Source organism: Globicephala melas, chromosome 14 (genome assembly GCF_963455315.2).
Source record: "Globicephala melas chromosome 14, mGloMel1.2, whole genome shotgun sequence".
NCBI classification, from domain to species: Eukaryota; Metazoa; Chordata; class Mammalia; order Artiodactyla; family Delphinidae; genus Globicephala; species Globicephala melas.
The window spans coordinates 80,096,759-80,122,881 of record NC_083327.1 but is presented as its reverse complement, the minus strand read 5'-3'; the positions used below and the strand labels follow the sequence as shown (position 1 = coordinate 80,122,881).

Here is a 26,123-nt window from a genome sequence, read left to right as displayed (position 1 = left end):
GTTTAGAAGAATCTAGAGTGACAAGCTGAAACAAGAGACTGAGAAAGAAGTTTTTTTTTTTTTAAAAGACATTCATTTTTTAGAGCAGTTGTAGATTCACAGCAAAATTGAGGGGAAGGTACAGAGATTTCCCATATGCCCCCTCACCCCCCTCACAGACTCCCCCATTGTCAACATCCCTCACCCCAGTGGTACATTTGTTACAACTGATGGACCTGCATGAACACATCATCGTTACCCAAAGTCCATAGTTTGCATTAGGGTTCATTCTTGCTGTCGTACGTTTTATGGGTTTGGACAAATATATAATAACATGCGTCTGCTATTATAGTATCATACAAAATAGTTTCACTGCCCTGAAAATCCTCTGGGCTCCACTTACTCATCCCTCCCTCACCCCAGTCCCTGGCAACCACTGATCTTTTTACTGTCTCCTTGGTTTTGCTTTTTCCGCAGTGCCGTATAGTTGAAATCATACAGCCTTTTCAGGTTGGCTTCTTTCACTTAGTAATATGCATTTAAGTTTCTTCCACATCTTTTCATGGTTTGATGGCTCATTGCTTTTTAGTGCTGAATAATATTCCACTGTCTGAATGTACCACACTTTGTCCACCACCTAGTAAAGAACATCTTGTTTGCTTCCAAGTTTTGGCAATTATGAATAAAGCTGCTATAAACGCTCATGTACAGGGCTTTGCGTGACATAAATTTTCAACTCATTTGGGTAAATACCAAGGAGTGTGATTGCTGGATTGTATGGTAAGAGTATATTTAGTTTTGTAAGAAACCACCAAACCGTCTTCCAAAGTGGTCGTATCAAAGTGAGGAATGAGCGTTCCTGTTGCTCCACACCCTTACCAGTATTTGGTGTTGTCAATGTTTTAGATGTTGGCTATTCTAATAGGCGTGCAGTGGTATCTTCTTGTTGTTCTAATTTGCATTTTCCTGATGACAAATGATGTGGAACATCTTTTCATATGCTTATTTGCCATCTGTATATCCTCTTTTTTTTTTTTTTTTTTACTTTTTGGAGCTTATTGAGCTTTTTTTTAACATCTTTATTGGAGTATAATTGCTTTACAATGGTGTGTTAGTTTCTGCTTTATAACAAAGTGAATCAGTTATACATATACATATGTTCCCATATCTCTTCCCTCTTGCGTCTCCCTCCCTCCCACCCTATCCCACCCCTCCAGGCGGTCACAAAGCACCGAGCTGATCTCCCTGTGCTATGCGGCTGCTTCCCACTAGCGATCTATTTTACGTTTGGTAGTGTATATATGTCCATGCCACTCTCTCACTTCGTCCCAGAAGGTTTGGGCTGAATTTTATTCAGGTTCTTTGTTTTCTTATTCTTGAAAGAAAGTAGTTGTAAGGAGTAAGTAAGTCTCTTCATCACCTAAACACCCAGATATGTCGCTGTGCCTCTGGACCCCATGGTGCAGTAACATTCCACCTTCCAGAACAGCCCTCATGCTGCCACAAAGGTGACTCAGAGGCTAAGGGGACAGCCTTGGAGACCCCGACTCTGTACCCTTCCTACTAGATGACCTTAGGCAAGTTAATTCACATCTCTTACACTTAGGTTTCTTTTCCATAAAAATTAAGATCATAACAGTCCTTATGTCCAGGAGTTTGTACAGACTAAATAACATTGACAGTGGTCTAGCACAGTGCCTGACACATAAGGTAAGGGCTCAGGAAATATTACTTGTTATTAATAAGAAGTGAACCATGGTATGGAATTATTAAGTGAAACTGGGCTTTAAGAATAGGAGTATTGGGCTTCCCTGGTGGCACAGTGGTTAAGAATCCACCTGCTAATGCAGGGGACACAGGTTCGAGCCCTGGTCCAGGAAGATCCCACGTGCCGTGGAGCAACTAAGCCCACGAGCCACAACTACTGAGCCCACATGCCGCATCTACTGAAGCCCACGCGCTCTAGAGCCCATGCTCCGCAACAAGAGAAGCCACTACAATGAGAAGTCCGCACACAGCAACAAAGTGTAGCTCCCGTTCGCCACAACTAGAGAAAGCCCATGCGCAGCAACAAAGACCCAACATAGCCCAAAATAAAAATAAATAAATAATAAAGCAAGCTATAGTATTTGAAAAATAGTAACGTATCAGTGAATATGGGCAAAGTCAGTACAAATTTGAGTATTATTGTGGAAATAAACTTTTTGCAAAGTTGTTTAATGTTAAGAAGCTCTTCTTCGGCTTCCCTGGTGGCGCGGTGGTTGAGAGTCCGCCTGCCGATGCAGGGGACACGGGTTCGTGCCCCGGTCCGGGAAGATCCCACATGCTGCGGAGCGGCTGGGCCCGTGAGCCATGGCCGCTGAGCCTACGCATCCGGAGCCTGTGCTCCGCAACAGGAGAGGCCACAACAGTGAGAGGCCAGCATACCGCAAAAAAAAAAAAAAAAAAGAAGCTCTCCTTATCTCTGAAAATTAATTTCCTCCTATTACACTTGGAATAGATTTCCTGTATATTTACTAAATATTCTATTTACTAAAAAATCTCTCATACATGTTTAGAGAATTTTTTTTTGTGTGTGTGGTACGCGGGCCTCTCACTGTTGTGGCCCCTCCTGTTGCGGAGCACAGGCTCCGGACGCGCAGGCTCAGCGGCCATGGCTCACGGGCCCAGCCGCTGCGCGGCATGTGGGATCTTCCCGGTCCGGGGCACGAACCCGTGTCCGCTGCATCGGCAGGCGGACTCTCAACCACTGCGCCACCAGGGAAGCCCATGACTTGTATTCTTTTTTAAAAGTTTCTCCTACTGCTCAGTCATTGCTCAGAGAATTCAAACTAATTGAAATCTGAGCCCAGTTATAAATTAGGAAGCTTATTTGCTAAGAGACAAAGAAATAATCATGATGAAAACCAAAGGACATCACAGATGATCTTAGGCTTTGGACTATACATACATTTAAATAATATGTGTGAAGTATGTAAAGAAGTTAGTTCAAAGTACCACGCAAATTTAGGTCTATTTTTATTGTTGCTTAGTAAATTTAAGATCTAGAATATTTTTTAAAGGATGGACTGGCTTTTATCCTTTAAATACCCTAGCAATGGAAGGAATATTGGCAAAATAGGACTCTTTTAAAATTAGTAATTTATTTTTCTAAGTGCTTTTCTTTCAATAAAAGCACAATATGCATTCTAATTGTTCTTTCATAGAACCTATCAGATGTATTACTTACATATCACAGTTTAGAATTTTTAAAAGAGGGCTACAAAATGCTCTGTATGTCCTGATGATGTTTCAGTGGTTGCATGATAATCCAAATTTACATTCAGGTTAATATCAGTCACAGTGATCTATAATTAGTTGAATTTTAAAGGCATTGTACTGCTCCGGATTTTTGGTGGTGATTGACAAAATACCCAACTCAAAAAGGCGTAAGAAAGAGAAGGGAATTTCTTAGTTCACTGAACTGAAAGATTCAGGGGGATTGGCAGAGTTGGTCCCAGGAGCTCAAACAATGTCATCCAGACCCAACCTTTCTTTCTTCTCTTGGTGTGGTTTCTTCCGATTTTACTTAGTATTCGGCTGTGCTGATGTCACATCCTAATAGTAGGAAGTCCATTTCTAAGTCTCCCAATAGTTAAAAATATAAAATAAAATAACATAACCCAGATTTGAGTCCCATTGGAGGAATTAAGGATCACATGAAGCTAATCACTGTGGACAGGGGACTCTCACCTTCTTATTGGTCATGTTTGTGTCACATGCCCAAACTTGGAGCTAAGGTTTGAGTCAGCTCACCAAACCACATGGACCAAGAATGGGGAGTGAACAGATGTCCAAGGCAAGTATTGATGCTGTTACTGGAAGAAGGGGGAAAGAATGTTGGGTAGCTAAAATCAAGAGATGTCTGTGATTGGCTCAAATAGCACTTTGTGTATCCAAGACCTCTAATTGTACTGTTTTATCATTTTTTTCTCTATTCCCTATTAGATTGTAAACCCCTTAAAAGAAGAGAACATGATTATTTGATTATGGCCACCTTTTCCCCTTTACTCTCTACTTTGGACAATGCCTAACATTTAGCTGGTACTCACCAACTGATTTTTGAATGAATGAATGAATAGCAATTGATACCAGCAAGAAGTATTTAAATTATTACAGCAAGTAACAGTGAGATTAGTGCTATTAAAAGGTTTACTTATTTTCAGTTCATACCACTTACTGGTTCTCTTTAAGGCAAGTATGAACATCTTAAGTGTAGTCTGAAATTATCTAACATTTATAAGTTATATGATTCCTTTATAGGTTGTGTACACTTAATATTCCCCAAACATAGGACAGAATTAAAGGTTGTTTTCATTATTCAGGGTCCTTTGAGATTCCATATGAATTTTAGGATTGTTTTCTATTTCTTCAAAAAATGCCACTGGTATTTTGATAGGGATTGCATTGAATCTGTAGATAATTTTGGGTAGAATGGACATTTTCACGACATTAATTCTTCCAATCCATTAACACAGAATTCCTTTTCATTTATTTGTGTCTTCTTTAAATTTTTTTTCACAATCTTTTGTAGTGTTAAGTGTACAAGTCTTTCACTTCCTTGGTTAAGTTTATTCCTAAGTATTTTATTCTTTTTGATATTATTGTAAATGGAATTGTTTTCTTAACTTCCTTTTTCAGGTTGTTCATAGTTGGTATAGGAATGAAACTGATTTTTGTGTGTTGATTTTATATCTTGCAACTTTGTTGAATTTTTAAATTAGTCCTAACAGTTTTGGGGAAGGGAATCTTTAGGGTTTTCTACATATAAGATAATGTCATCTCCAAACAGAGATAATTTTACTTCTTCATTTTTGATTTGCATGACTTTTATTTCTTTTTCTTGCCAAACTGCTCTGATTAGAACTTCCAGTACTGTGTTGAATACAAGTGGCAAGAGTGGTCATCCTTGCCTTCTTCCTGATCTTAGTGGAAAGCTTTCAGTTTTTCACTGTTGTATATACTGTTAGTTGTGAACTTTTCATATATGGCCTTTATTACAGTGAGGTGATTTCCTTCTATTTGTAGTTTGTTGAGTATTTTTATCATGAAAGGATGTTGAATTTTGTCAAATGCTTTTTCTGCATCAATTGAGATTATCATGTAGGTTTTTTCCTTCATTCTATTAATGTGATGTATTACATTAATTGATTTTGTTATGTTGAACCATTCTTGCATTCCAGGAATGAATCTCACTTGGTCATGATGTACAATCCTTTTAATGTGCTGTTGAATTTGGTTGATAGTATTTTGTTGAGTATTTTTGCATCAATATTCATCAGGGATATGGGTCTGCAGTTTTCTTTACTTGAAGTATCTTTGTTGGGTTTTGGATTTCAGGGTAATGCTGCCCTCATAAAGTCAGGTTGAAAGTGTTCCCTCCTCTTTAATTTTTTGGAAGGATTTGAAAAAGATTATTGTTAATTCTTCTTTAAGTGTTTGATAGGATTCTTCAGGGAAGCCATCTGCTCCTGGACTTTCCTTTCTTTTTTAAATAAATTTATTTTATTTTATTTATTTTTGGCTGCGTTGGGTCTCACTGCTGCACATGGGCTTTCTCTAGTTGCGGTGAGGAGGGGCTACTCTTCGTTGTGGTGTGCGAGCTTCTCATTGTGGTGGCTTCTCTTTGTTGCAGGGCATGAGCTCTAGGTGCACGGGCTTCAATAGTTGTGGCGTGCAGGCTCAGCAGTTCTGGCTCGCGGGCTCTAGAGCACAGGCTCAGTAGTTGTGGCGCACGGGCTTAGTTGCTCTGTGGCATGTGGGATCTTCCTGGACAAGGGATCAAACCTGTGTCCCCTGCATTGGCAGGCGGATTCTTAACCACTGCACCAGCAGGGAAGTCCCCTGGACTTTTCTTTGTTGGAAGTGTTTTGATTACTGATTCACCTCCTTATTAGTCACAGATATGCTCATATTTTTAATTTTATGATTCAGTCTTATTGTTTGTTTCTAGGAATGTATTTACTTATCTAATTAGATAATCTAGCTTATCTAATTTGTTGGCATATAATTGTTCATATTAGTCTGTTATGATCCTTTTTCTCTTTGTGGCTTCAGTTATAATGTCTCCTCTTTCATTTATGATTGTTGTTATTTGAATCTTACCTTTATTTTCTTAATTAGTCTAGCTAAACTTTTTTCAATTTTGTTTGTCTTTTCAAAAACCAATTCTTAGTTTTAATTTTTTCTATTGTTTTTCCATTCTCTGTTTTGCTTATTTCTGCTAATCTTTGTTATTCCTTCCTATTGCTAAATTTGGGTTTGGTTTGTTCTTTCTGTAGTTCCTTAAGGTGTAAAGTTAGGTTGTTGATTTGAGATCTTTCTTGTTTTTCTCATATAGGTATTTACCACTATAAACTTCCCTCTAGTATTGCTTTTGCTGCATCCCATAAGTTTTAGTATGTTGTATTTTCATTTTCAGTTCTCTCAAGATACTTTCTAACTTCCCTTGTGATTTCTTCATTGACCCATTGGATGTTCAAAAATGTGTTATTTAATTTCCATATATTTTTGAATTTTCCAGTTTTCCTTTTGCTATTGATATCTAGTTTTGTTTCATGTCAGAGGAGACACTTGGTGTGATTTGAATCTTCTTAAATTTGTTAAGACTTGTTTTGTGGCCTAGCATGTGATCTATAGTGGAGGATGTTACTTGTGCACTTGAGAAGAATGTGTATTCTGCTTCTGTTAGGTGGAGTATTCTGTGTCTGTCTGTTAGGTCCTGTTGGTCTATAATGTTGTTCAAGTCCTCTGTTTCCTTATTGATCTTCTGTCTGGACGTTCTACCCTTTACTGAAAGTGGGATATTGAAATCTCCTACTATTATTGTGTTACTATTTATTTCTCCCTTCAATTCTGTCAAAATTTCTGTTTGCTTCATATATTTGGGTGCTCTGATATTAGATCCTTATATGTTTATAATTTTTATATCTTCCTAGTGAATTGATCCTTTTATCCTTCTATAATGTCCTATGTATCTTGTGACAATTTTTACCTTAAATTCTACCTCTGCCCTCTTGGTTACCATTTATCTGGAATACTTTTTCCATCCTTTCGTTTTCAGCCTATGTATGTCCTAAAAGCTTCAGTGAGTTTCTTATAGACAGCATAAACTTGGATCTTGTGTTTTGTTTTGTTTTGTTTTAATTTATTCAGCCACTCTGTGTCCTTTGATTGGGAAGTTTAATCCATTTACATTTAAAGTAATTACTGAAAGGAATGAACTTACTATTGACATTTTATTCATTGTTTTCTGTGTGTTTTTTAAGTTATTTTGTCCCTCTTTTCTTTATTGATGCCTTATTTTGTGTTTTGTTGATTTTTTCAAGTGACATGCTTTGATTCCTTTCTCATTTTCTTTTGTGTATCTCCTAGATATTTTCTTTGTGAGTAATGGAGATTACATAAAACATCTTATTGTTATAACAATCTATTTTAAACTGATAAAACTTAATCTGAATCACATACAATAATTCTACTCTTTTACGTCTCTCCCCCCAATTTATTGATGTCACAAATTACATCTTTTTATATTTTGTATCCATAACATAGTTTTATAGAGTTTTTATGCTTTTATTTTTAAATTCTACAGTAGAATTAAATTGATTTATGTATCACCATTACAGTATTATATGATTTTGTATTTGTCTATGTATTTACCTTTACCAGAGAGCTTTATATTTTCATATGTTTTCATGTGCTGTACAAGTCATTCACTTTAAGAGGAAAGGGGTGTGTGTGTGTGTGTATTTTTTTTTAATTGGCAGTACTCAAAGTCCTGGTACTTTAGTAACCTCAAGGTTTGTTTTTGTTCTTTCTTATTGCTATTGTCTTTTTTTAAAAAGTATTATGATCTTTTCCTTTAAGCCTGAATCACTTTCAAGGTGCCTTCTGTCTCTTGCTGGATTTTTTCCAGCATTTCAAGTAACTCAAACCTAGTCTCTGAACTTAGCAGAGCTAAATCCCCATCCTCATGTCTTAAAAAGACCTAACAATTAAGGGTCTCAAAGAAGTTGTTCTCTCTCCAGCCTATTTCTCTCTTTGATTGTTCAACCCAGAATCCCATCAAAATATAACGTCTTCCAAAATCCATTTATAGTGAGCACTTGGCTGGATCATGCCTGGCGTGGTTCTCTGCAGTGGTGTGTCCTGTCTCTAAGAGCAGAGGTTCTGGAACCCTGGAGATTTTCTGCAGGGGAGCTTTATGACCTCACTTCCTAGAGTGATCCCAGACCAGACAGTCCCTCATTTAATGCACCTTGTGGAACTCAAATGGGAAACCCAACTTTCTCAAAGCTTCAAAGCAATTACATTATGCAGATAGTGAAAGATTTACACAGTTTGAGTTACTTTTTAGTCTACTTCAGATCACAAAGTTATAAATAACAAACATAAAGGTTCAATGCTGAAAATATATTGAAATAAGTTTCTAAAAGGTGTTGTCATGCTTACCTAAAATATCACTGTAGTATTATCATTTTTTAGGTTTGAGGACCTGCCAACAGTAGTGTCCATTTTCTGGCTGCCATCCAAACTACACATGAAGTTTTAGGTACTTTTTACTGCAAATTAAATGCTCTCCAGTAGTTTCTGATTAGTCATGTGGTTTACTGGTGAAATTATTGGGCAGCTTTTGCTAATAATTATCTAGGCTTCTGAACTTAGAATTCAGCACTTTTACAACATTCTGTTATGGTTGCATAGCTCACTAGACAAGATAATTGCATGCCCTGTATTGCAGACTGCCTTACCTGGGTAAATGCAAATACAATAAATAACTAGAGAATCAGAATAGAAACTGAATGTGCAATCAACATACAAATTAGGATCCAAGCCATGCTAGTTAGTGCTTGATTTTCTACCTCGGATCACCTGCTTACTAAAGTTTTCTCCCTTCTCTTTATCGGGCCCTGAAGTCTCACACATTGGAAAAAGGACATCAGGTCCTTTTCTTATTGCCCTCAAAGGGTGTGAGCTCTTTATTCTTTGACCTCATCACATTCTGTACCTCTCACAGAGGTCCCCTGCACCTGTGCTGTGCCTTGGTTATCTGTGCGTTTCTTATTCTTGCCCTCACCAGCTATGCTGGAAGATGTAAATTTAATAATAAAACTACCCATGTTTTGCAGTGTCTCTCACCACACAGGTCACCTGGTGCAATGATATCTGACTCTTAGACGTGTGGTGCCTGGATGAAATTCCATCATTTTCTTCTTTCCTAAAAATCTACAACTCACTTTGGTATATCTCCTTGAAACAATTTCCTCATAAACTTCAAGGAGTTGGTGATTAGTTTTTATGGTGGAAGTATTTGTCTTGTTTGAAGTCTAAGGGAGCCATATGCCAGGTCAGGGTTTGTTCTTAAGAAAAGGAAGCCCCTTTAAACAGACGCATGCAACCTCAGGTGTTAATGAAATACGGAGAGGAGAAGGGATGCTGAGTTTGATCCTGTGGCAGAGGAATGTGTCCGAGCCTTAGACATATTCTCTTTTTTTCTTATAGTAATTAATAAATGTTTCACTTTTTGTTGTAAAAATGAAAATCAAAACAAAGCAAAGCTGTGGCAGTGCTTTGTAAATGCTGATGTTACCCTGGAAATGTATCTTCAAGGGCTGGCAACAGCGGGACGTAAATACTCGTGGCTGGCCTTTGAATCCTGTTCCCATTCGATAGGGCAGATTTTATCAGCCCCACTTGATAGAAAACTGTGTTCACTGAGGTCACCCCAGCCACTCCAAGGTCTATTTCTATTTCCGACGCAGGTCTCTGATTCCCTTCTCCTTGGCTGTGCCCGCTACCCACCATCTTTCTGGAGGAGAATCTCGTCTTCACAGAAATCAGGAAGGTCCCCAGAGCTGGTGGTTATGCTCTGGCTGCCATCTTTCATTCCAGCCTGAATATATGCTTTCAGAAAGATGCTTGGCTCCCCTGTCCCCTGTCTCCCAGGCGCTCCCCCAGTGCGAGTACACACACACACACACACACACACACACACACACACACACACAGCCTAGAGGACGAAGAGCAGGGTTCCCACAGAGCCAGCCAGGATTCCGTGCCATGGGGCTGGGGGCCAGAATCTCCCTGCCTTCCAAGCAGGCATGGGCAGCTGCCACATCGTCACCTCAGCAGTTCCCATGATGCCAGGAGACAGAACAGTCTCCAGGGCTTGTTGGCCACGGCTTCTCCTGCCCTCTGGAAAAAATGATCAGGTCTGCAGTCCTGCCACTTTAGTAAATATTTATTAGAGGAAATGGTGACTAACATTTATTAACTGATCATCTGCTCTGTTCAACACACAATATTAATAATAATAATTACAATTTCCTGGGTACTCACTATATATGTGAACTGACTCTAATAAATATCACGATAACTCTAGGTATTATGGTTATTTTACAGATGAGAGAAGACAGATAGCTTAAGTATGTTGCTCAGCTTACGCCAGAGGGTGAGTGACAAACCCAGGTCTGTTTCACTCCAAAACCACCAGCTGTAGGCAAGGCGCTTGGGATATTGTAAAGAATGTTGGCCTGTGTACATTTAACTACCATACCAGGTGTGATGGGTTGAATTGTTTTCCCCCAGAAGGTATGTTGAGGTCCTCACCTGCAGTACCTCAGATTATAACCTTATTTGGAAATAAGGTCATTATAGATATAATCAAGGTAAGACAAGGTCAGGTTGAAGCAGAGTGAACCCTTAATCCAATATGACTGATGCTCTTTTTTTTCAATTTTTCAATTTGTTTCAAAGTTAAACCCAAGACACACTGACTTCATAGGAAATCCACTGAGAAATGTTTTTCTAGGCTGAATGTCTGTTCCCCCTCAGTCTCCCCCAACAGAGCATGTACTGTTAATTACTTTCATTTTCCAATCACTGCTGTCCCACCACTATACCAAGATCACCTAAACTGTGTGTGTGGTATTCTCAATGTTCTTAGTTATACCCTAAGTTCACTAACTGCAAAAGATTTTCTGGGATAAACTGTCACTTGAATTCTTTGGCCACTTTTGACGATGACGTCCAAGTAACTCTTAAATGATTCTCCTTTGCACAGGGCTGTTACTTTATAGGCATTAACAACTAGCACCTGAGGCTGTGCTGATCCCATCTGGCATCACTGGGAGACCACTTGTAGAACCAAAGAATCATCTGATGCGAGAACCAACTAAGTGACTCAAAACTGAAGGTTAAATTTGAAGAAAAAACTAATTTAGAGGAAAAAAAAAGGCAATCCTAGAGGAACTCATTCTAAGCAATCAATCAATCATTAGGCGTGTGTGTGTGTGTGTGTGTGTGTGTAAGGCACAACCAGATCAATTCAGTGCAGGCTGGTGGGTCCCAGATGACTCTCCTTTTTGGGAGACAGCGCTCTGAGGGAGCAGAATCTGGCAAATGGCCAGTAAAGAGCAACCATGGGGTTTCCCTGGTGGCGCAGCAGTTGAGAGTCCGCCTGCCGGTGCAGGGGACGCGGGTTCGTGCCTCGGTCTGGGAAGATCCCACATGCCGCGGAGTGGCTGGGCCCGTGAGCCATGGCCGCTGAGCCTGCGTGTCCGGAGCCTGTGCTCCGCAACGGGAGAGGCCACAGCAGTGAGAGGCCCGGGAACTGCAAAAAAAAAAAAAAAAAAAAAAGAGCAACCATGAAGTACTGGGGACATTGATGCTCAACCCCCCTCTGGAGTCAAACCTACAGGTTCACTTGGGTCCCACAGAGCAATGGCTGATGTTCTTATGAGAGGAAAAGAGACAGAGAAAGAAGGCAGCCACGTGTTGACGAGGCAGAGACTACAGTGAGGCAGCCACAATCCAAAGGATGCCTGGGGCCACCAGAAGCTGAAAGAAGCAAGGTAGGATGCTAGCCTACAGGTTTCTGAGGGACCACGGCCCTGCTGACGCCTTGATTTCAGCCTTCTGGCCTCCAGAACAGTGAGACAATAAATTCCTGTTGTTTTAAGCCACCAGGTTTGTGACACTTTGTTATGACAGCCCCAGGAAACCAATATGCTAGGCAAAATGAGGAGTGTTTTAATAGGGGTATATAGCAAGTATTATAGGAATTTGTCTGTTCTATAGGAAAACTGACTGGGAAGGCCTGGGAAAGGAAAAAGAAAAGCTTGCTGTCTTTGCACCTGCTCTTAAAGGAGAAGTAGTCTTCAGGAAGAGAAAGTGGAGGATGGAGGGGCTGAAGAGCACACCCGGCCAGTGGAAAGGTACAAACTCAGACCCAGAGGAAGGCACATCTGAGATGGGCCTGTGAGAGGGAGTGAAGCGGGGGAGTGAGGAGGGACGAGTGGGGTGATGCAAAGGGTTTGCAGCCAGGGGGGCAGTGATGGTCAGGCTGTGTCTGCCCCCCAGCATCTGCCCAGCAGCCCTCCTCAATGAGGGGCCCAGGTTGTCCCCTCTGGGCCCGGGACCCATCTTTCCATGAAGCACGCGTTCCTCTGCTGGACGTGATACCAAGCTAGCCTTGGTCCGCCCCCCTTTCTGCCTGTTCTTATAACGGCACTGCCCGGGCCCCCAGTCTCCATCTTGCCGCACCGTCTAGCAGCTGGGTGTTCTGGGGCAGGGCCCTCCGTTCATTTGCTTGTCCCCTCACAGGGACTCAAGTCCTCCCTCTGACCTGGCGAATGGGCCCTGCACCTTCCCTCAGTCTGGTTGGCTCCAGCCTGGACCTGCATCCTGTCACTCGCAATCACCCCCCTCTGAGCCTCCGGGACACCAGCCCGCCTGGCTGCGCCCTCTGCCCTGCCGGGCCCTGCCCCTCTGGCCCCGTGCATGGCCTGGTTCCAGGTGCCAGCGCTTCCTGGCCACTCCAGCGGGCTCTGCCCTGAGTGAGCCCCAAAGGTCTGTGAGCGTGACAGGGTCCAAGCTGGAGCTCTGTCTGCTCTGTCAGTGCCGAGCTGAAAACTCCATCATGTGGAAGCTGTCAGACAGGAGCGGGCTGCCTGATGAATGCTTGTTTTGTAAATGGACAGATAGAGGGGAAAGAATGTGAGGATTATAGTGACTGTCGGGGAGAGAGGCGCTGAGCACCTCTGTGCGGCCTCGTCCCGCTTCGGGTACGGATGGCAGCAGGACAGGGGGTCGAGGTGGGGGCCAGGGGTCTGTGATGTAGAGGGAGAGCGAGGGCTTTGCTGCTCAACAGTCTGGCTCCAGTCCTGGCTCTGCTGGCTTCTGGCCTCTGGGCCTCAAATTCTTCTCCAGGGCATCCACCTCGCAGAGTAACAGGAACAGGTGATTTGTAACGTTTGTGCTGATCTGCATCCAGGAAACGGGTCGACAGGTAGTAGGACCCTCACCCCAAATTCCAGTTCCTTGGAAGTGGGATCAAACGAATAAGGCATCGTCCAGGTTCTCAAAGGGTCTGGAACACCTGGAGAAGGGGGTTACCTGGCAGGCACACAGGCTCAGGAAATAAAACAAGGCTCCAGTAATCAGGACCAGTCTAGTGCTTTGCATAGGACTGGAACTTACTAAGTAAAGATGGAAACGATAGAATATCAGGACTTTCATATGATTGCATCCAACAGTTCTCAAAGTGGGGCGCCAGGACCCATAGAGGTCTCCATGACCCTTTCAGTGGGTCTGTGAAGTCAAAACTATTTTCATAGTGACAGTAAGGTCCAATTTGCCTTCTACACTCTCATTCTTTTTTTTTTTTTTTTTTTTTTTTTTTTTGCGGTACGCGGGCCTCTCACTGTTGTGGCCTCTCCCGTTGCGGAGCACAGGCTCCGGACGCGCAGGCTCAGCGGCCATGGCTCATTGGCCCAGCTGCTCCGCGGCATGTGGGATCTTCCCGGACCGGGGCACGAACCCGTGTCCCCTGCATCGGCAGGCGGACTCCCAACCACTGCGCCACCAGGGAGGCCCTACACTCTCATTCTTGCATGAGCATACAGAGGACTTTTCCATGAGGCAGCCTGACATATAATGTTGAAACGGATTGGCTGGGGCTCCTGAAATGATTGTCAGATGATGAAAAAGCACGTGCAAACTTTATTCTATTGAATCTATTCGACTGAATGCAAAGGCAGAGATGAGAACCCAGCTGTCCTCTGCCCAGCTAGCCATTAAAGAAAGTTGAACAAAAAAAAGAATTTTTTTGGTAATTCTATCATTCCCTTGCATATTAATAAAACGGATTATTATCAAGGAATTTAAAAAAAGATGCTTGAGAAAATAAGATCAGTTACATGAGTGACCAGATCTGGGGTGCAACATGACAACAAGATGTAGAACTGGACTACTCAGACGCGTGTCGTGGTGCCCAGTCCCAAGGTGTTGGGTCCACACTGACCCTTGGGGTCACAGGGCTAGTGTGGACCAAGTGGCTCTAGCTGGGGGAGCAAAGGGCTGTAAAGGCTGGAAACTGGGCTGCGAAAATATCAGTGGGTGTCGGGCTGGAACAGAAGAGATGGGTAAGGGTGGAATTGTCAGGGATTAGACCAGAGGATGTGGGTGGGAAGGAGGAAAGAATGATTCAGACATTAATAACCAGTATGAGTGCCAAGCAGGCACTGAGTGCCCTCACTTGTGGCCTGCCAGGCAGAGGTCTTGGAGGGGGAGCAAGGATTCTCGTACCATTCCCAGAGTGACTGGGGGCGCAGAGGCTAGGCTGCTCTGCCATTTATCCACACGATGGGCAAGCCAGGCCCAGTCCTGGTCCCTTAGCAGCAAAGGTGCCCTCCTCAGGTGACACAGCTACATTCACCTTCTTAGACCTTTGTGCTAAAAACGTTCACAACAATTGTAACTGAGTAGAAATGAAATAGCACTCTGAATTCTATAACAAAAACTTAAAATTTGTAAAGAATCCTTCACATTTAATGATCAAACGAAGACCATGATAGTAAGAAAACAAGGTTAAGACAAAATATCTAAATGGAGCAGCTCCACCTTTTCTGGACGTATTCCAGCAGAGATCTTTATGAGATTCATTTGTTTATAAGGGGATCTCATGAAGAGCTTTGTTGATAATGAGGGGAAATTTGCCCTATGGGCTATTAAGATACAATTACTACAAAGCCATCCTGCAGTAGGATGCAAGCACGCACAGACTGATGGAGCAGAACAGAGAACCTGTAGACCCAGGAACACAGGGGAACGTCACACGCGATAAAGCTGACACCACAAATCAAGGGAAAAGGAAGGATGGTGAACTGAATGAGCTGGGAAACTGCTTCTCTGTATGGAGAAAAATAAAACTGCATCCCTATTAATTCCACGAAAGGGTGGACCACACTTCCAGGGAGGTTAAACACCTACATATGGAAGGTAAAACTAAAAAGCTAATAGAAGAAAATGAAGGAGAATGTTTTTCTGAAATTGGGGAAAGAAAGTCCTTCTAAAACTGAATGTTAAGAACACAAAACTATAAAGACAAGAAAACTGGTGCGTTTGGCCTTCCCTGGTGGCGCAGTGGTTGAGAGTCCGCCTGCCGATGCAGGGGACGCGGGTTCGTGCCCCGGTCCGGGAAGATCCCACATGCCGCGGAGCGGCTGGGCCCATGAGCCACGGCCGCTGAGCCTGCGCTCCGCAGCGGGAGAGGCCACAACGGTGAGAGGCCCGCGTACCGCAAAAAAAAAAAAAAGAAAAAAGAAAACTGATGAGTTTGGTTAGAAAGAACACCATGGACAAAATTAATTAATTCCAAATATGGAGAGCATATTTGCAATGTCTAAAACTGATAGGGGATTAATAACCAGAAAACATAGGAAACTCTCGCAAACAACAAGAAAACCCCAACAAAAGTAGGCAAAGGAAAGGAACAGTTTCCAAATAAGGAAATCCGAAAGGCCAGCAAACACATAGAGACGTCAGACATGTTGGTGATCAGAGGAATGCAGATTTCAACAGTCCTGAGGCATTTTATAGTTATCGTCATGGCACCAAATAAGTGTAGTGGGACGTGGAGATGTGAACCCCCCTGCCCTGCTGGGGGAGTGCAGGTGTGGCAATCATTCTGGGAGGTCCTTGTTCCATTTACACGTACTCAGACCTTTTGACTACAGTGAGCACGCATCTCGGTTTGCCTGAGAGTCACGGTTTAGGCTTCTTGTCCCCATGTGATCATTAATAGAGCTGCTTTCATTCTTCTAGACTGTCCTTGTCTGGATGATAAGTTATAAGACCATCTTCCTGGGATTCAAGTCCTCTTAGACATATGAGCCAGTGAAATTCTCAGGTCCATAGGGATCTGTATGCAATATTTGTGGCCTCTGTGGAGGTAACTTGAATGTCCAATCTGGGAGGGGGGACAGGTGACATGCGGTGGATACACACACAAAGGATCATGCAGGTGCAAGGAGCAAGGGTTTAGATGAACCCTCAGCAAGCTGGGTGGGTAATAAAAGCAGTGCTGAGTGGGGAAAAGTGAAGCAGAAGGAGATACACAACTTTATATCATTTATATAAATTAAAAGTGTGTGTACACAGAACAACATACATTGTGCAGAAAACACATATAAACAAAGAGATATGCATTAAACACACAAGGATGGTGAGGAAATGGAAAATGGGAATAAAAAAGAGTAATTACAACCCGAAGACCTGGATTCCATTTTAATACGTAGAATGTTCTGTGAAAGGTCTCTGGGAGAAATGTTCAGTGAGTCACCCATTGCAACATCCTGGTTGCCGCTACTTGCTAAGAACTCTTAGTGCTATGGGGAGTTGCAAAAGAAAACATCCTGGTCCATTCAATCACACTGATGGGAGAAAAATGTAGATACCAGGGAATGAGGACAAATGTCTTCAAGTTGCCATAACCAAGTTCCTGCCTCAAATTAAAACACTTTTACTCCTGAAAAGTTCTCTTTGATGTAACTATAGCCATAGCATAAATATTTGGAACAAGTAAGTCTCAGCTCAAATATTTTGAGAGTTGGTACAGTATTTAGAGAGAACGGAGTCCAATTTATTACTCAGGGGCAGCTGGAGTCCTGAGTAGTGTTTTAAAAGCAGGGAAAGATACAGTTGCTGAAGATGGGTGTCCCTGATGGAGAAAGTGACAGAAGCAAAGAGAGAATGGAGGGGAAATGGGAGGGAAGGGTGCGAGGCATGCGTGGCTAGAACAGAACCCAGGCTCTCACTCAGATATTGCAGAGATGAAAAGCATTCAGATAAAAAGCCTTGCTGTCTGAGAGCACCTTGAAGTCTTTAATAAAAGGACATTTTCATTTGTTTCAGGAGGCATAAAGAGAACAGGAGCAGGAAATTTATGGCACTGAAATGACACTTGAGGGATGATTGTTCTTTTCAACTTGCATGGAACAGACTGGGGGAGAGAGATTAGAGGCCCGTGTTGCAGCCTGAAGGCGCCCAGTAAACTGGCTCCTCTCCCCATCCCAGTTCTGAAAACCCGAGAGCTTTATTGCTGATAAAGCCGCTACCAGGGAATGTGGCCCAGATCTGTGAGTGAGCGGCCATTCTAAAACTGAACCACAGGAGTAAACAAATGTGCCCCCTCACAGGGAGCCCTGAACCTCACAGCCCTCCCAGACAGGCCGGGCCCTGTAACATGCATGGCTTAAAGGGGCAGAGCAGTCCTCTTTGCAGGCAGGCAGACTGGACACACGCACGCACGCACGCACGCAAACACAGAGCCAGGCTGCACGTGACCAGGTTCTTCCCTCCAAACACACCAGTCAGATCACATGAGGCCTTCTCCATCAGAGTTACAGGGGAGCCCTACATGTTCCCCTCGTCCCTCAGAAGCAAGGAGATAGTCTGTCTTCCATGTGAAAGCAGGAAGGGGTTCCTTAGTTAAGGGGTCTTCTCGGTTGCAAGTTCTAGAAGACTACGGCCAGGCATTGGGACAAGAGGAAGAGAACAGAGGACCCCAGGGTTCTGAGCTTCAGGAGCTCAGCCGTCCTATCAGCTTCACCCCTACCCACCAGTTAGTGTGTGCCCCAATCCTAGGAAATCCAGGATGTCGACCCTGGCAAATTCCACCCTGAGACTTAAAATAGCTTTCTGATTGTGGGTGGACTGCCTTGCTTTTTCTTTCTTAAAAATCGTTTCAAAATGAAAGCAAGTCTTGGGAAACACGTGCCTAACGTCCCAGGCTTGCTGTTGGTGGGCCCGGGGAGAGAAACGTGTTCTAAGATGGTCAGGTGTCTTTAGAAGAGGAAAGGGGCATGTGGTGGTGGTGACTCTGCCCTCAGCACCCGCTAGGTGTTGTTCTAGGTCGTCTTTCAGAACAGGTTTCGCAGCGACAGCGATGAGCGGCCAGAGGAGTCGGCCAGTCCCGAGGGTGTGGGGCATTGCTAGTCTAGATGCAAAACACAGCCGTCGGACAAGGAAACGTGCAGAAACCGGAAGCCCCGCTCTCTTGCCCAGCGTGCGTGTGGGAGGGAGAATGGGAGGGCAGGGCCGGGCACGCTGCTCAGGACCAGCCCCGGGAGGCAGAAGGGAGGATGAGTCTCAGCCAGGCATTCAGGGGGTTGTGTCCACCACAAACAAGGGGAACCTTTTCTCCAACATCCCTTAAGTGTACAGCCTTGAGCTGCCAGCTGTAACAATTCTCAGCACGGAAAGCATGACCCCAAGAACTGACTCTGTGCGTGTGTGGGATGGAAAGGTTGTGCGCCAGGGCCTGTGCGGCCTGTGCGTTTTCTAGAGCACCCAGACACACGGAGAGCATTCCCACAAGCAGCGTCGCCGCCATGCAGGAGCTGCGTGCCTGCAGCGCCAGCGCTTTGGAGCTGAGTGGGGTATCACGGCCCCGCGTGGAACCCCTGTGAACACAGACGACAAAGCCGGCCTAGAGAGCGCAGGGGATGCACACACCCAGCCTGCAGATGTGTTTCGTCTGGCTTGCATAGTGTTTTGAAAAAAAATTTTAACTCATTGCCAACATTTAAAAGTTGGGAAATTTCATATGAAAATCAGGATTTCAAGCTTTTCTTGAAAGCTAGACGTGTGACAGGGCAGGGCCCACACTCCAGCATGGCAACAGCCGGGAGCAAAAGCTGAGGGGCAGCCGGCGCACCCTGCCTGCAGCGACCACCTTCCTCCAGTCCAGCAGCTTCCCTCCTGCAGCTGAGCTGCCTGCTCTGCTGGCCTTGTGTCTGCGGCGTGGTCCGAAGCCATGCACCACCAGTCACGGTTAATGGCAGAGTTGGCACCAGCTCCAGACTGAACAGTTGTCTTTGGACTCCACCGCCCTGCCATCCATGCATTCCTGAATCAAATTGTTGGGGGTCACTTGAGGACCCAGTCTGAAGAAGTAGCTTGGAATTGCAGATTGGCCAAGTGGCACTGCCAAGTTCATAGAAATTCATGGAGAATCTGGTAAATTCCAAACAGCCAAAGGTCAAGTTTAATTAAGTGTAAGCTTCAGGGGTTTGTTTCATCTGTTTTGCTCCCCCTATAGCTAATTGCCTGACAAGGGGTAGGAGCTCAATAAATATTTGTCAAATGAAGCATGCGGTCCATGTTTCAGCCTAAAGCATTCCTCAAGATGTTATAAAGATGAGTTCATTCCGGAGTGAGTCTCTTGCTATTCGGTAGGATCCAGCCGGGTCAGGTAACATCTATCATCTGCTACAGAAATTTGCCCTGTTAGCAAACAGCTTTATGTTTTTTAAGTGCCAGTTTTCCAGGTTACATGTCAAATCTCTAGGATTCAGACCTCTAATACTCAGTGAGATATTGTAATCACTACAGAGAACACCCAGGGCGCCTCTGTGTTCGAGTCAGTGCAATAAATATTTACTGAGCTCCTGCTACGTACAAGGTTCTCTTCTAGGTGCTCGAGATACCGAGAAAGCAGAGAATGGCCCAACCTCCGAGGAGCACCTGACGTGAGTGGACGGCGGTGCAGACGCCCGTGGAAAAGTCTGTATCGCGCCGGGCGTTCCCAGCACATTAACTGCTTTATTAAGTTAGCTTTTGACAATCAAAAAAAAAGAAGAAGAAGGAAGAAGGGAGGAAGGAAAGAGGGAAGGAAGAAGGAAGAAAAATTCATGGTGATTTTTAAATGTTTACTGTTTATATTCTGCAACCAAACACCAAAATTAAAAAATCTAATTTATTTGGGAGCTAATTTGTTTCACATAAGTGGATTTTTTCGTATAAAACATTGAACCACGCATAAAGGAGATACAGCAACTTCAGAAGGAGGCCTCCTCCTCCGGAGGGCTTAGTGGGTTTTAGTGTTTTTTCTTTTTAAAAAAATCTGAAAATAATGAGATAAAATATTACCAATTGTTAAATCTGGATAGCTGGTACATAGTTGTCTATTGAATTATTTTGATGATTTACACCAATTTTAAAAATTACAAAATAATATGCTTCCCGATAGCAAAGACCAGACATAAATAGACCCCTTTTCTGAGAAAACTACCCATCTGAATATCAGTCAGTGGCCTGGGCTCTACTTTGTGCCCTCGGGACTCCCGAGGAATGGAACGCTGTCTCTGGGCTACATGACCCCAGCTGGCTGTATTCTGAGTTACTGTCTGTTTTGTGTAGTCTTTCTGCCTCTTTGCTGTCAGGGTGTCTGCTTGTCCCTTGCACCCTCCCTTCTAATCTGCCATGCCCAGAAAAGAGCTAATCAAACCTGTTAGAATCCCAACTAAAATTGGAATGAATAAACTTTAAGAGAAACCTAGAAAGTTTCTAAATAGATGGACCCTTTTTTCTAATATTTTTCCCCCCTTCATCTGGCTTTCAATGGTGTTTTGGACAGTTGGAATCTAGGTAAGTAAACCGTTTCCATGGTTAGCAATCCGGGAGACAGCAGTATGGTATGTTGGAAAGGAAACTAATCTGAGTAACCTGGCTTTGGTACTAACTAGCAGTGTTCATTCCTTCATTTATTTATTCAGCAAACACTTATTGAACAATTATTAGGTGCTTGTTTTAGCTGCTGAGGGCATAGCAGTGAACAAGAGAGCCAGGAGTTCAATTCTTGTGCCAGAGACAGGAAAAAAGACACAAACAAGCAAGTCTATAGCAGAGAGTGCTAAGTGCTCTCAACACAGTAGATCAGGTGAAGTGGCAGGGAATGATTCCTAAGGCAGCACTTCACATGGGGAGCTGGAAGTACTCTCAGAGGAAGTGGTGTTTGGGCAAAAAACTGGAACACTGGAAAAGGCCAGGCTGGCAGAGATGGGGGAAGAGCATTCCAGGCAGAGGGAACCTCAAGTATGAGACCCCTGAGGCAGGCACCTAGAGCATCTGGAACACGGGGAGGATGGGACACGGAACTGGGGAAGTGGGAAGGGGCCGGGGCACACGGGGTGGTGGGTGGGGAACAAGGAAGGGGTTGGCGTTTTATTCTAAAACCCACTGGCAGGGGAGAGACGCCATCTGAGGTACTCTTAAACAGGGCTGTTAGGTCTGCTGGATTGGATGCACAACGGGTGGAGGATGGAGTGCGGTCAAGGGAAAGAGAGGAATTCAGGTTGACCTTTAGGGTTAGGGCCAAGGGGAAGGTTGGAAGGGGGGCAGTTTTCAAGAACTCCAGAGTACTGGAGATACCGAGTACACAGTCGTTGCTCTAGGGAAAGGTCGGGGCTGGAGATGTTATTTAAGCCTTGGAGCAGATGAGATGACCTAGGAAGGGAGTGTGCATAGATACGGGCCCAGGAATGAGCTGGGAGCCGAGTCCACAGGGAGACGGCAGCGGAGGAGGAACCGGAGAGGAGAGCCAGCTTCAGAGGGGGAACCAGGAGAAGGGGGGGAGGAGAAAACAGAAACGCTAAGAACAGAATGTTCCCAGGGAGTGCTACATGTGTCCAAGGCTGCTTAGGAGAAGGGTAAGGTGAGGCAGAGAAGTCCGGCCCCTTGATTTAGCAAGATGTAGGTTGCTGGCTATCTTGACAAGAGAAGTTTGGGTGCAGGAGTACAGACAATTTAATCTCTGTGGGGCTCTTTCCTCTGTTAAATGTGGGTATCTGAATAGAGGATGTTCAAGGTCCTGTCCACTATGTTATCATACAACATGGCTGTAAACTGGAAACTTTTTTTTTTAATCTCATAAGTTGATCAGAGATAAGAAAAATAATACTAAAAGAAGCTACAATAGTTGGGAGTTTATTAGTCAAACAAGTGTTGTCATTAGTACTCTTTTACATAAAAACTATTAAGGTTATTTATGCCAAATTTTAAAAAAGCCAAAGAAACAATTAAAATAGAACACCTAGTGGCCAGAATTATTCTTAGTGGACTCAAACTATATAAGCCATACCATCAATATAGTGCCAAGAGTCTCCTAGATTCCTGTCCTGTAAAGCCTTAAAAATCTCTAGGCACAATGCAGAGTGGCCCCGTCTCAGGCCGTCTGAGTCCTTATTCATTCTCGTGCTCTTGCACCCACTGTCCTGAATTTTCACCCAGGTTACTGAGTCCTGCAAGATAACACAAGTCATCATTTTGCCAAGGGTACTCTCTTTCCCTGTTGCCTATTGCCTATTCTTTACAAGTGATGGAGGCTAGAGACTGTCGTGCTGTGAGCTTTTTCTTGAGATTAGGCCGCCACCAGCATGGAGATAGGCTCCAAAGTGACCTGACAGAGGCAACCTGCAATCAGGGGGCGTGGGTGCTCCGTGCAGACAGTTCTCGTCCTTGTCTGCGTCTAAAGCTTCTGAGAGGGCTGCCTTAACTCGATTTCGTGTAACCTTGCCTGAAGAACTCCAAGCAACATACCAACAAACAGCCTTTCAGCTGGGCTCGTGGGTAGACTTTGGATTTCCCTCCTCTGGCTGAAAAACCAAAACACTGAAATGAGGCACAAGTGGTTCAAGGTCAATAGCTAGTCGAAACGAGAGCGGGGAATGGTATCTAAGACTCCCGGCTCCAGGTTTCTTCTCTTCCTGCCAGGGCACTGATGATCATACGTGAACAAAACCATGACTTACAAGATGGGGGAATAACTTCACCAAAGAAGGGTGAAGGGTGAGGCCAGGTAAGTAACATTTGTCAAGATCCTGCCACACCTGTGTCAGTGGTTCTCCAATCTTTGGGTACATCAGGTTCACCTGGAGACTTGTTAAAAACAAGATCCCAGGGTTTCCTAGAGAGGGAATCCGTGAGTGATTCTAATGCACACCTGATTCGGTATCACCACCCTAAGCAACTTGCATAGATTCCTTGGAGTTCAGTCTTGTGTGCGTGTTGGGCGGAACGGGGTTGGGGGCAGCGGTTGGGAAGGGGCTTAGGTTCTTCTACCATCGGGTGAAAATAAATGACCCTTGAAAAATCCTTTTAAAACATTCATAAGTTTGACAGTATAAATTTTTTTTTGTGGGGAGATAAAAACCTGTACAGTAGCGTGTAATTTAAGATTTAATGCTTTCAGTAATGTAAGACATGAGAAATGCATATGCAAAATATGGCTGTACTATTTTACTTTTATTAGTTAATTAAGTTTATTAATATAATTTTCCGATTTCTGTAGTGGCCATTCTCTTTTGTAATCATTCCTTGCCTCTCTGTATATTCTTTTTTTTATTGAAGTATAGTTGATTTACAGTATTGTGTTAGTTTCAGGTGGACAGCACAGTGATTCAGTTGCATATATATATATATATACCTCCTAATTTATCCCTCCCCCCACCTCCCTTTCCCCTTTGGTAACCATAAGTTTGTTTTCTGTCTGTGAGTCTCTTTCTGTTTTAGAAATAAGTTCATTTGCATCTTTCTTTTTTAAGATTCCACATATAAGCGATATCATATGATATTTGTCTAGCTTACTTCACTTAGTATGATCATCTCTAGGTCCATCCATGTTGCTGAAAATGGCATTATTTCATTCTTTTCTTTATGGCTTAGTAATATGCCATTATATATATATTCCATATATACAGAATATATAGTAATATGTAGTAATATTATATATATATATATATGTGCCACATCTTCTTTATCCATTCATCTGTCGATGGACATTTAGGTTGCTTCCATGTCTTGGCTATTGTAAATAGTGCTACAATGAACACGGGGGTGCATGTATCTTTTAGAATTACAGTTTTCTCTGGATATATGCCCAGGAGTGGGATTGCTGGGTCATATGGTAGTTCTATTTTTAGTTTTTTAAGGAACCTCCATACTGTTCTCCATAGTGGTTGTACCAATGTACATTCCCACCAACAGTGTAGGAGGGTTCCTTTTTCTCTACACCCTCTCCAGCATTTATTATTTGTAGACTTTTTTAAAAATTGAAATATAGTTGATTTACAATGTACTATTTTAACTTATGCAAGAAAGTTATACCTAGAAGTTGCATTTGAGTTAGTTGAATGCTCACATTATACAATTCAGTGGCAGAAGAACACCATGAAATATACATTATTATCTCCAGTCTATAGATGGAGAGGTGGGAGTTCAGTCAGGTTAAAAGACTTTCCCAAAGTGACCAGCTTGTAAGTGCTGGAACCAGGACGCAAACTTAGGTCTGTATGCTTCTGAAACCTGTGATCTTTTCATTTTTATGACACTGCCACAGGCCAGTTCATCTTTTAGCATTCCCCTGAAGGGTAAAAGTGCAGAAATGCTCCAGAAGGTCTTGGGCTACTGTTATTTCAAACATCCAGTTAAAACAATATACTATAAACTGGATGAGATAAAAAATTAGATTACAGTCATATCCTATCAGTAGAGTTGGGGACCAAAAACAGCTAACAAGGCTCCAGGCAATGATAAGAGGTGGAGATAGAGTGTGCTAGGAATGACATATCCAACCTGAACCTTTATCACTGTAGTTTAAATATCTTTCATAGTTTCCTTCCTCATGCAGTTCCCTTTACATTTTCACTTTAAAATAGAAAGTCAGTTTTCCAGAGGGAACAGACTTGCCCAAGTAGAGAACCAAATCTCAAAAAAGGCCTCCCTACTCACCTGGACTTCTGAAATACTCCCTACTCACCTGCAGCTAGGAGGGGGTCACAGGAGACAAGGAGTACCCCAGAAGTAGTCCGTCCCAATGACAGGTTAGGCATTACTAGGAGGCCAGAATGGTGCTAAACACTCTGCATACATTGTCTTATTTAATCCCTTCAAGCCCATGTAGTGGGTGCTACTAGTATCTCTATTCTACAAAGAGGGAAACTGAGTCTTAGAGTTTGGTGCTTTGCCCAAAGTCACTAGTTGCTCTCAGTACCAGGATAGAGTTGAGTGCTTACTATGTGCCAGGCGCTGTTCTAGGCATCTTAGATGTAGTGACTCCTTAAATCCTCAGAACAACCCTATGAAATAGGTACCATAATTATGCCACTTTACAGATGTGAAAGTGGTAAACAACTCTTAACTCACCAAGGAGTTGAATAACTCACTCAACTCAAACAGGGAGTTAGTGGTGAGTCCAGGAAAGGAATTCAGGAAACTCTCCGGTCTCAACCCTTAGCCTTTCACCTTTCCGATTGCTGGGCCCCAGCCCTAGAGTTTCTGATTCCGTAGGTCTCCGGGCAGTACCTGTGAATTTCCATTTCTGCAAGTTACCAGGTGATGTTGTTACTGCTAGTCTGGGAAGCATGCTTTGAGAACCACTGCTCTAGAGCTAGCTCTCTTAATCATTGCACAACAAATCCCACTGGCCACCAAAGTCCGTGTGTGTGTGTGTGTGTGTGTGTGTGTGTGTGTGTGTGTAATTCCTCTTGAGAAGCATTTACAAAAAATATATATATTTAAAATAATTCCTAGAATTTCTCCCTATGGAGATTTCTTTTCCAATAAGCTTTGTGCTAGTGAAACTCAGAAGAGTACACAAGTGTGTCTTTTAACCAAGAGCGTTCGGCGATGGAGCGCCTTCTAATGCTTGTGTTCTCCGCCGAATCCGAGCGCGGAGGCGGCCACGTGCGCGGAGACACAGCGGCCAGGTCCCAGGTTCTCAGAAGCCCGTCTCGGTCCCGGGGCAAGGACAACAAAATGACCCGACCACGGGACAGGCCGACCCCAAACGGCCCAGCACCTCCTCGGTGGCCGCCGGCCGGCTCCTCCAGGCTAATTTACATTTTCTTGCTCTTCCTCTGTCCACTACGGAACAATCTCACACTTTACATCTACCGTCGGGAGCTGAGTCGAACTCGGCGAAGTTCTTCTCCAAGGGCAAGGGGAAGGGCAGCGAAGCGGGAGAGGTCTTTACGAAAGTGGGGTGT

The 26,123-nt window shown here is 43.5% G+C and overlaps 1 protein-coding gene and 1 long non-coding RNA gene across 2 annotated transcripts in view; both read left to right on the top strand.

Moving 5' to 3' along the window:
- LOC132593384 (uncharacterized) overlaps positions 1-23,102 on the top strand; it is a 38,308-nt gene extending 15,206 nt beyond the window's left edge. Inside the window, exons 3-4 of the long non-coding RNA XR_009558822.1 lie at positions 12,097-12,233; positions 22,852-23,102. This is a non-coding gene — a long non-coding RNA (uncharacterized lncRNA). The remainder of the gene's footprint in view (positions 1-12,096; positions 12,234-22,851) is intronic.
- A 2,647-nt stretch (positions 23,103-25,749) lies between these two features.
- Positions 25,750-26,123, top strand: part of EZR (ezrin) — a 49,580-nt gene continuing 49,206 nt past the window's right edge. Inside the window, 1 exon segment of the mRNA XM_030853036.2 lies at positions 25,750-26,123. Coding sequence (XP_030708896.2) covers positions 25,765-26,123 — 359 coding nt within the window. The 5' untranslated portion in view covers positions 25,750-25,764.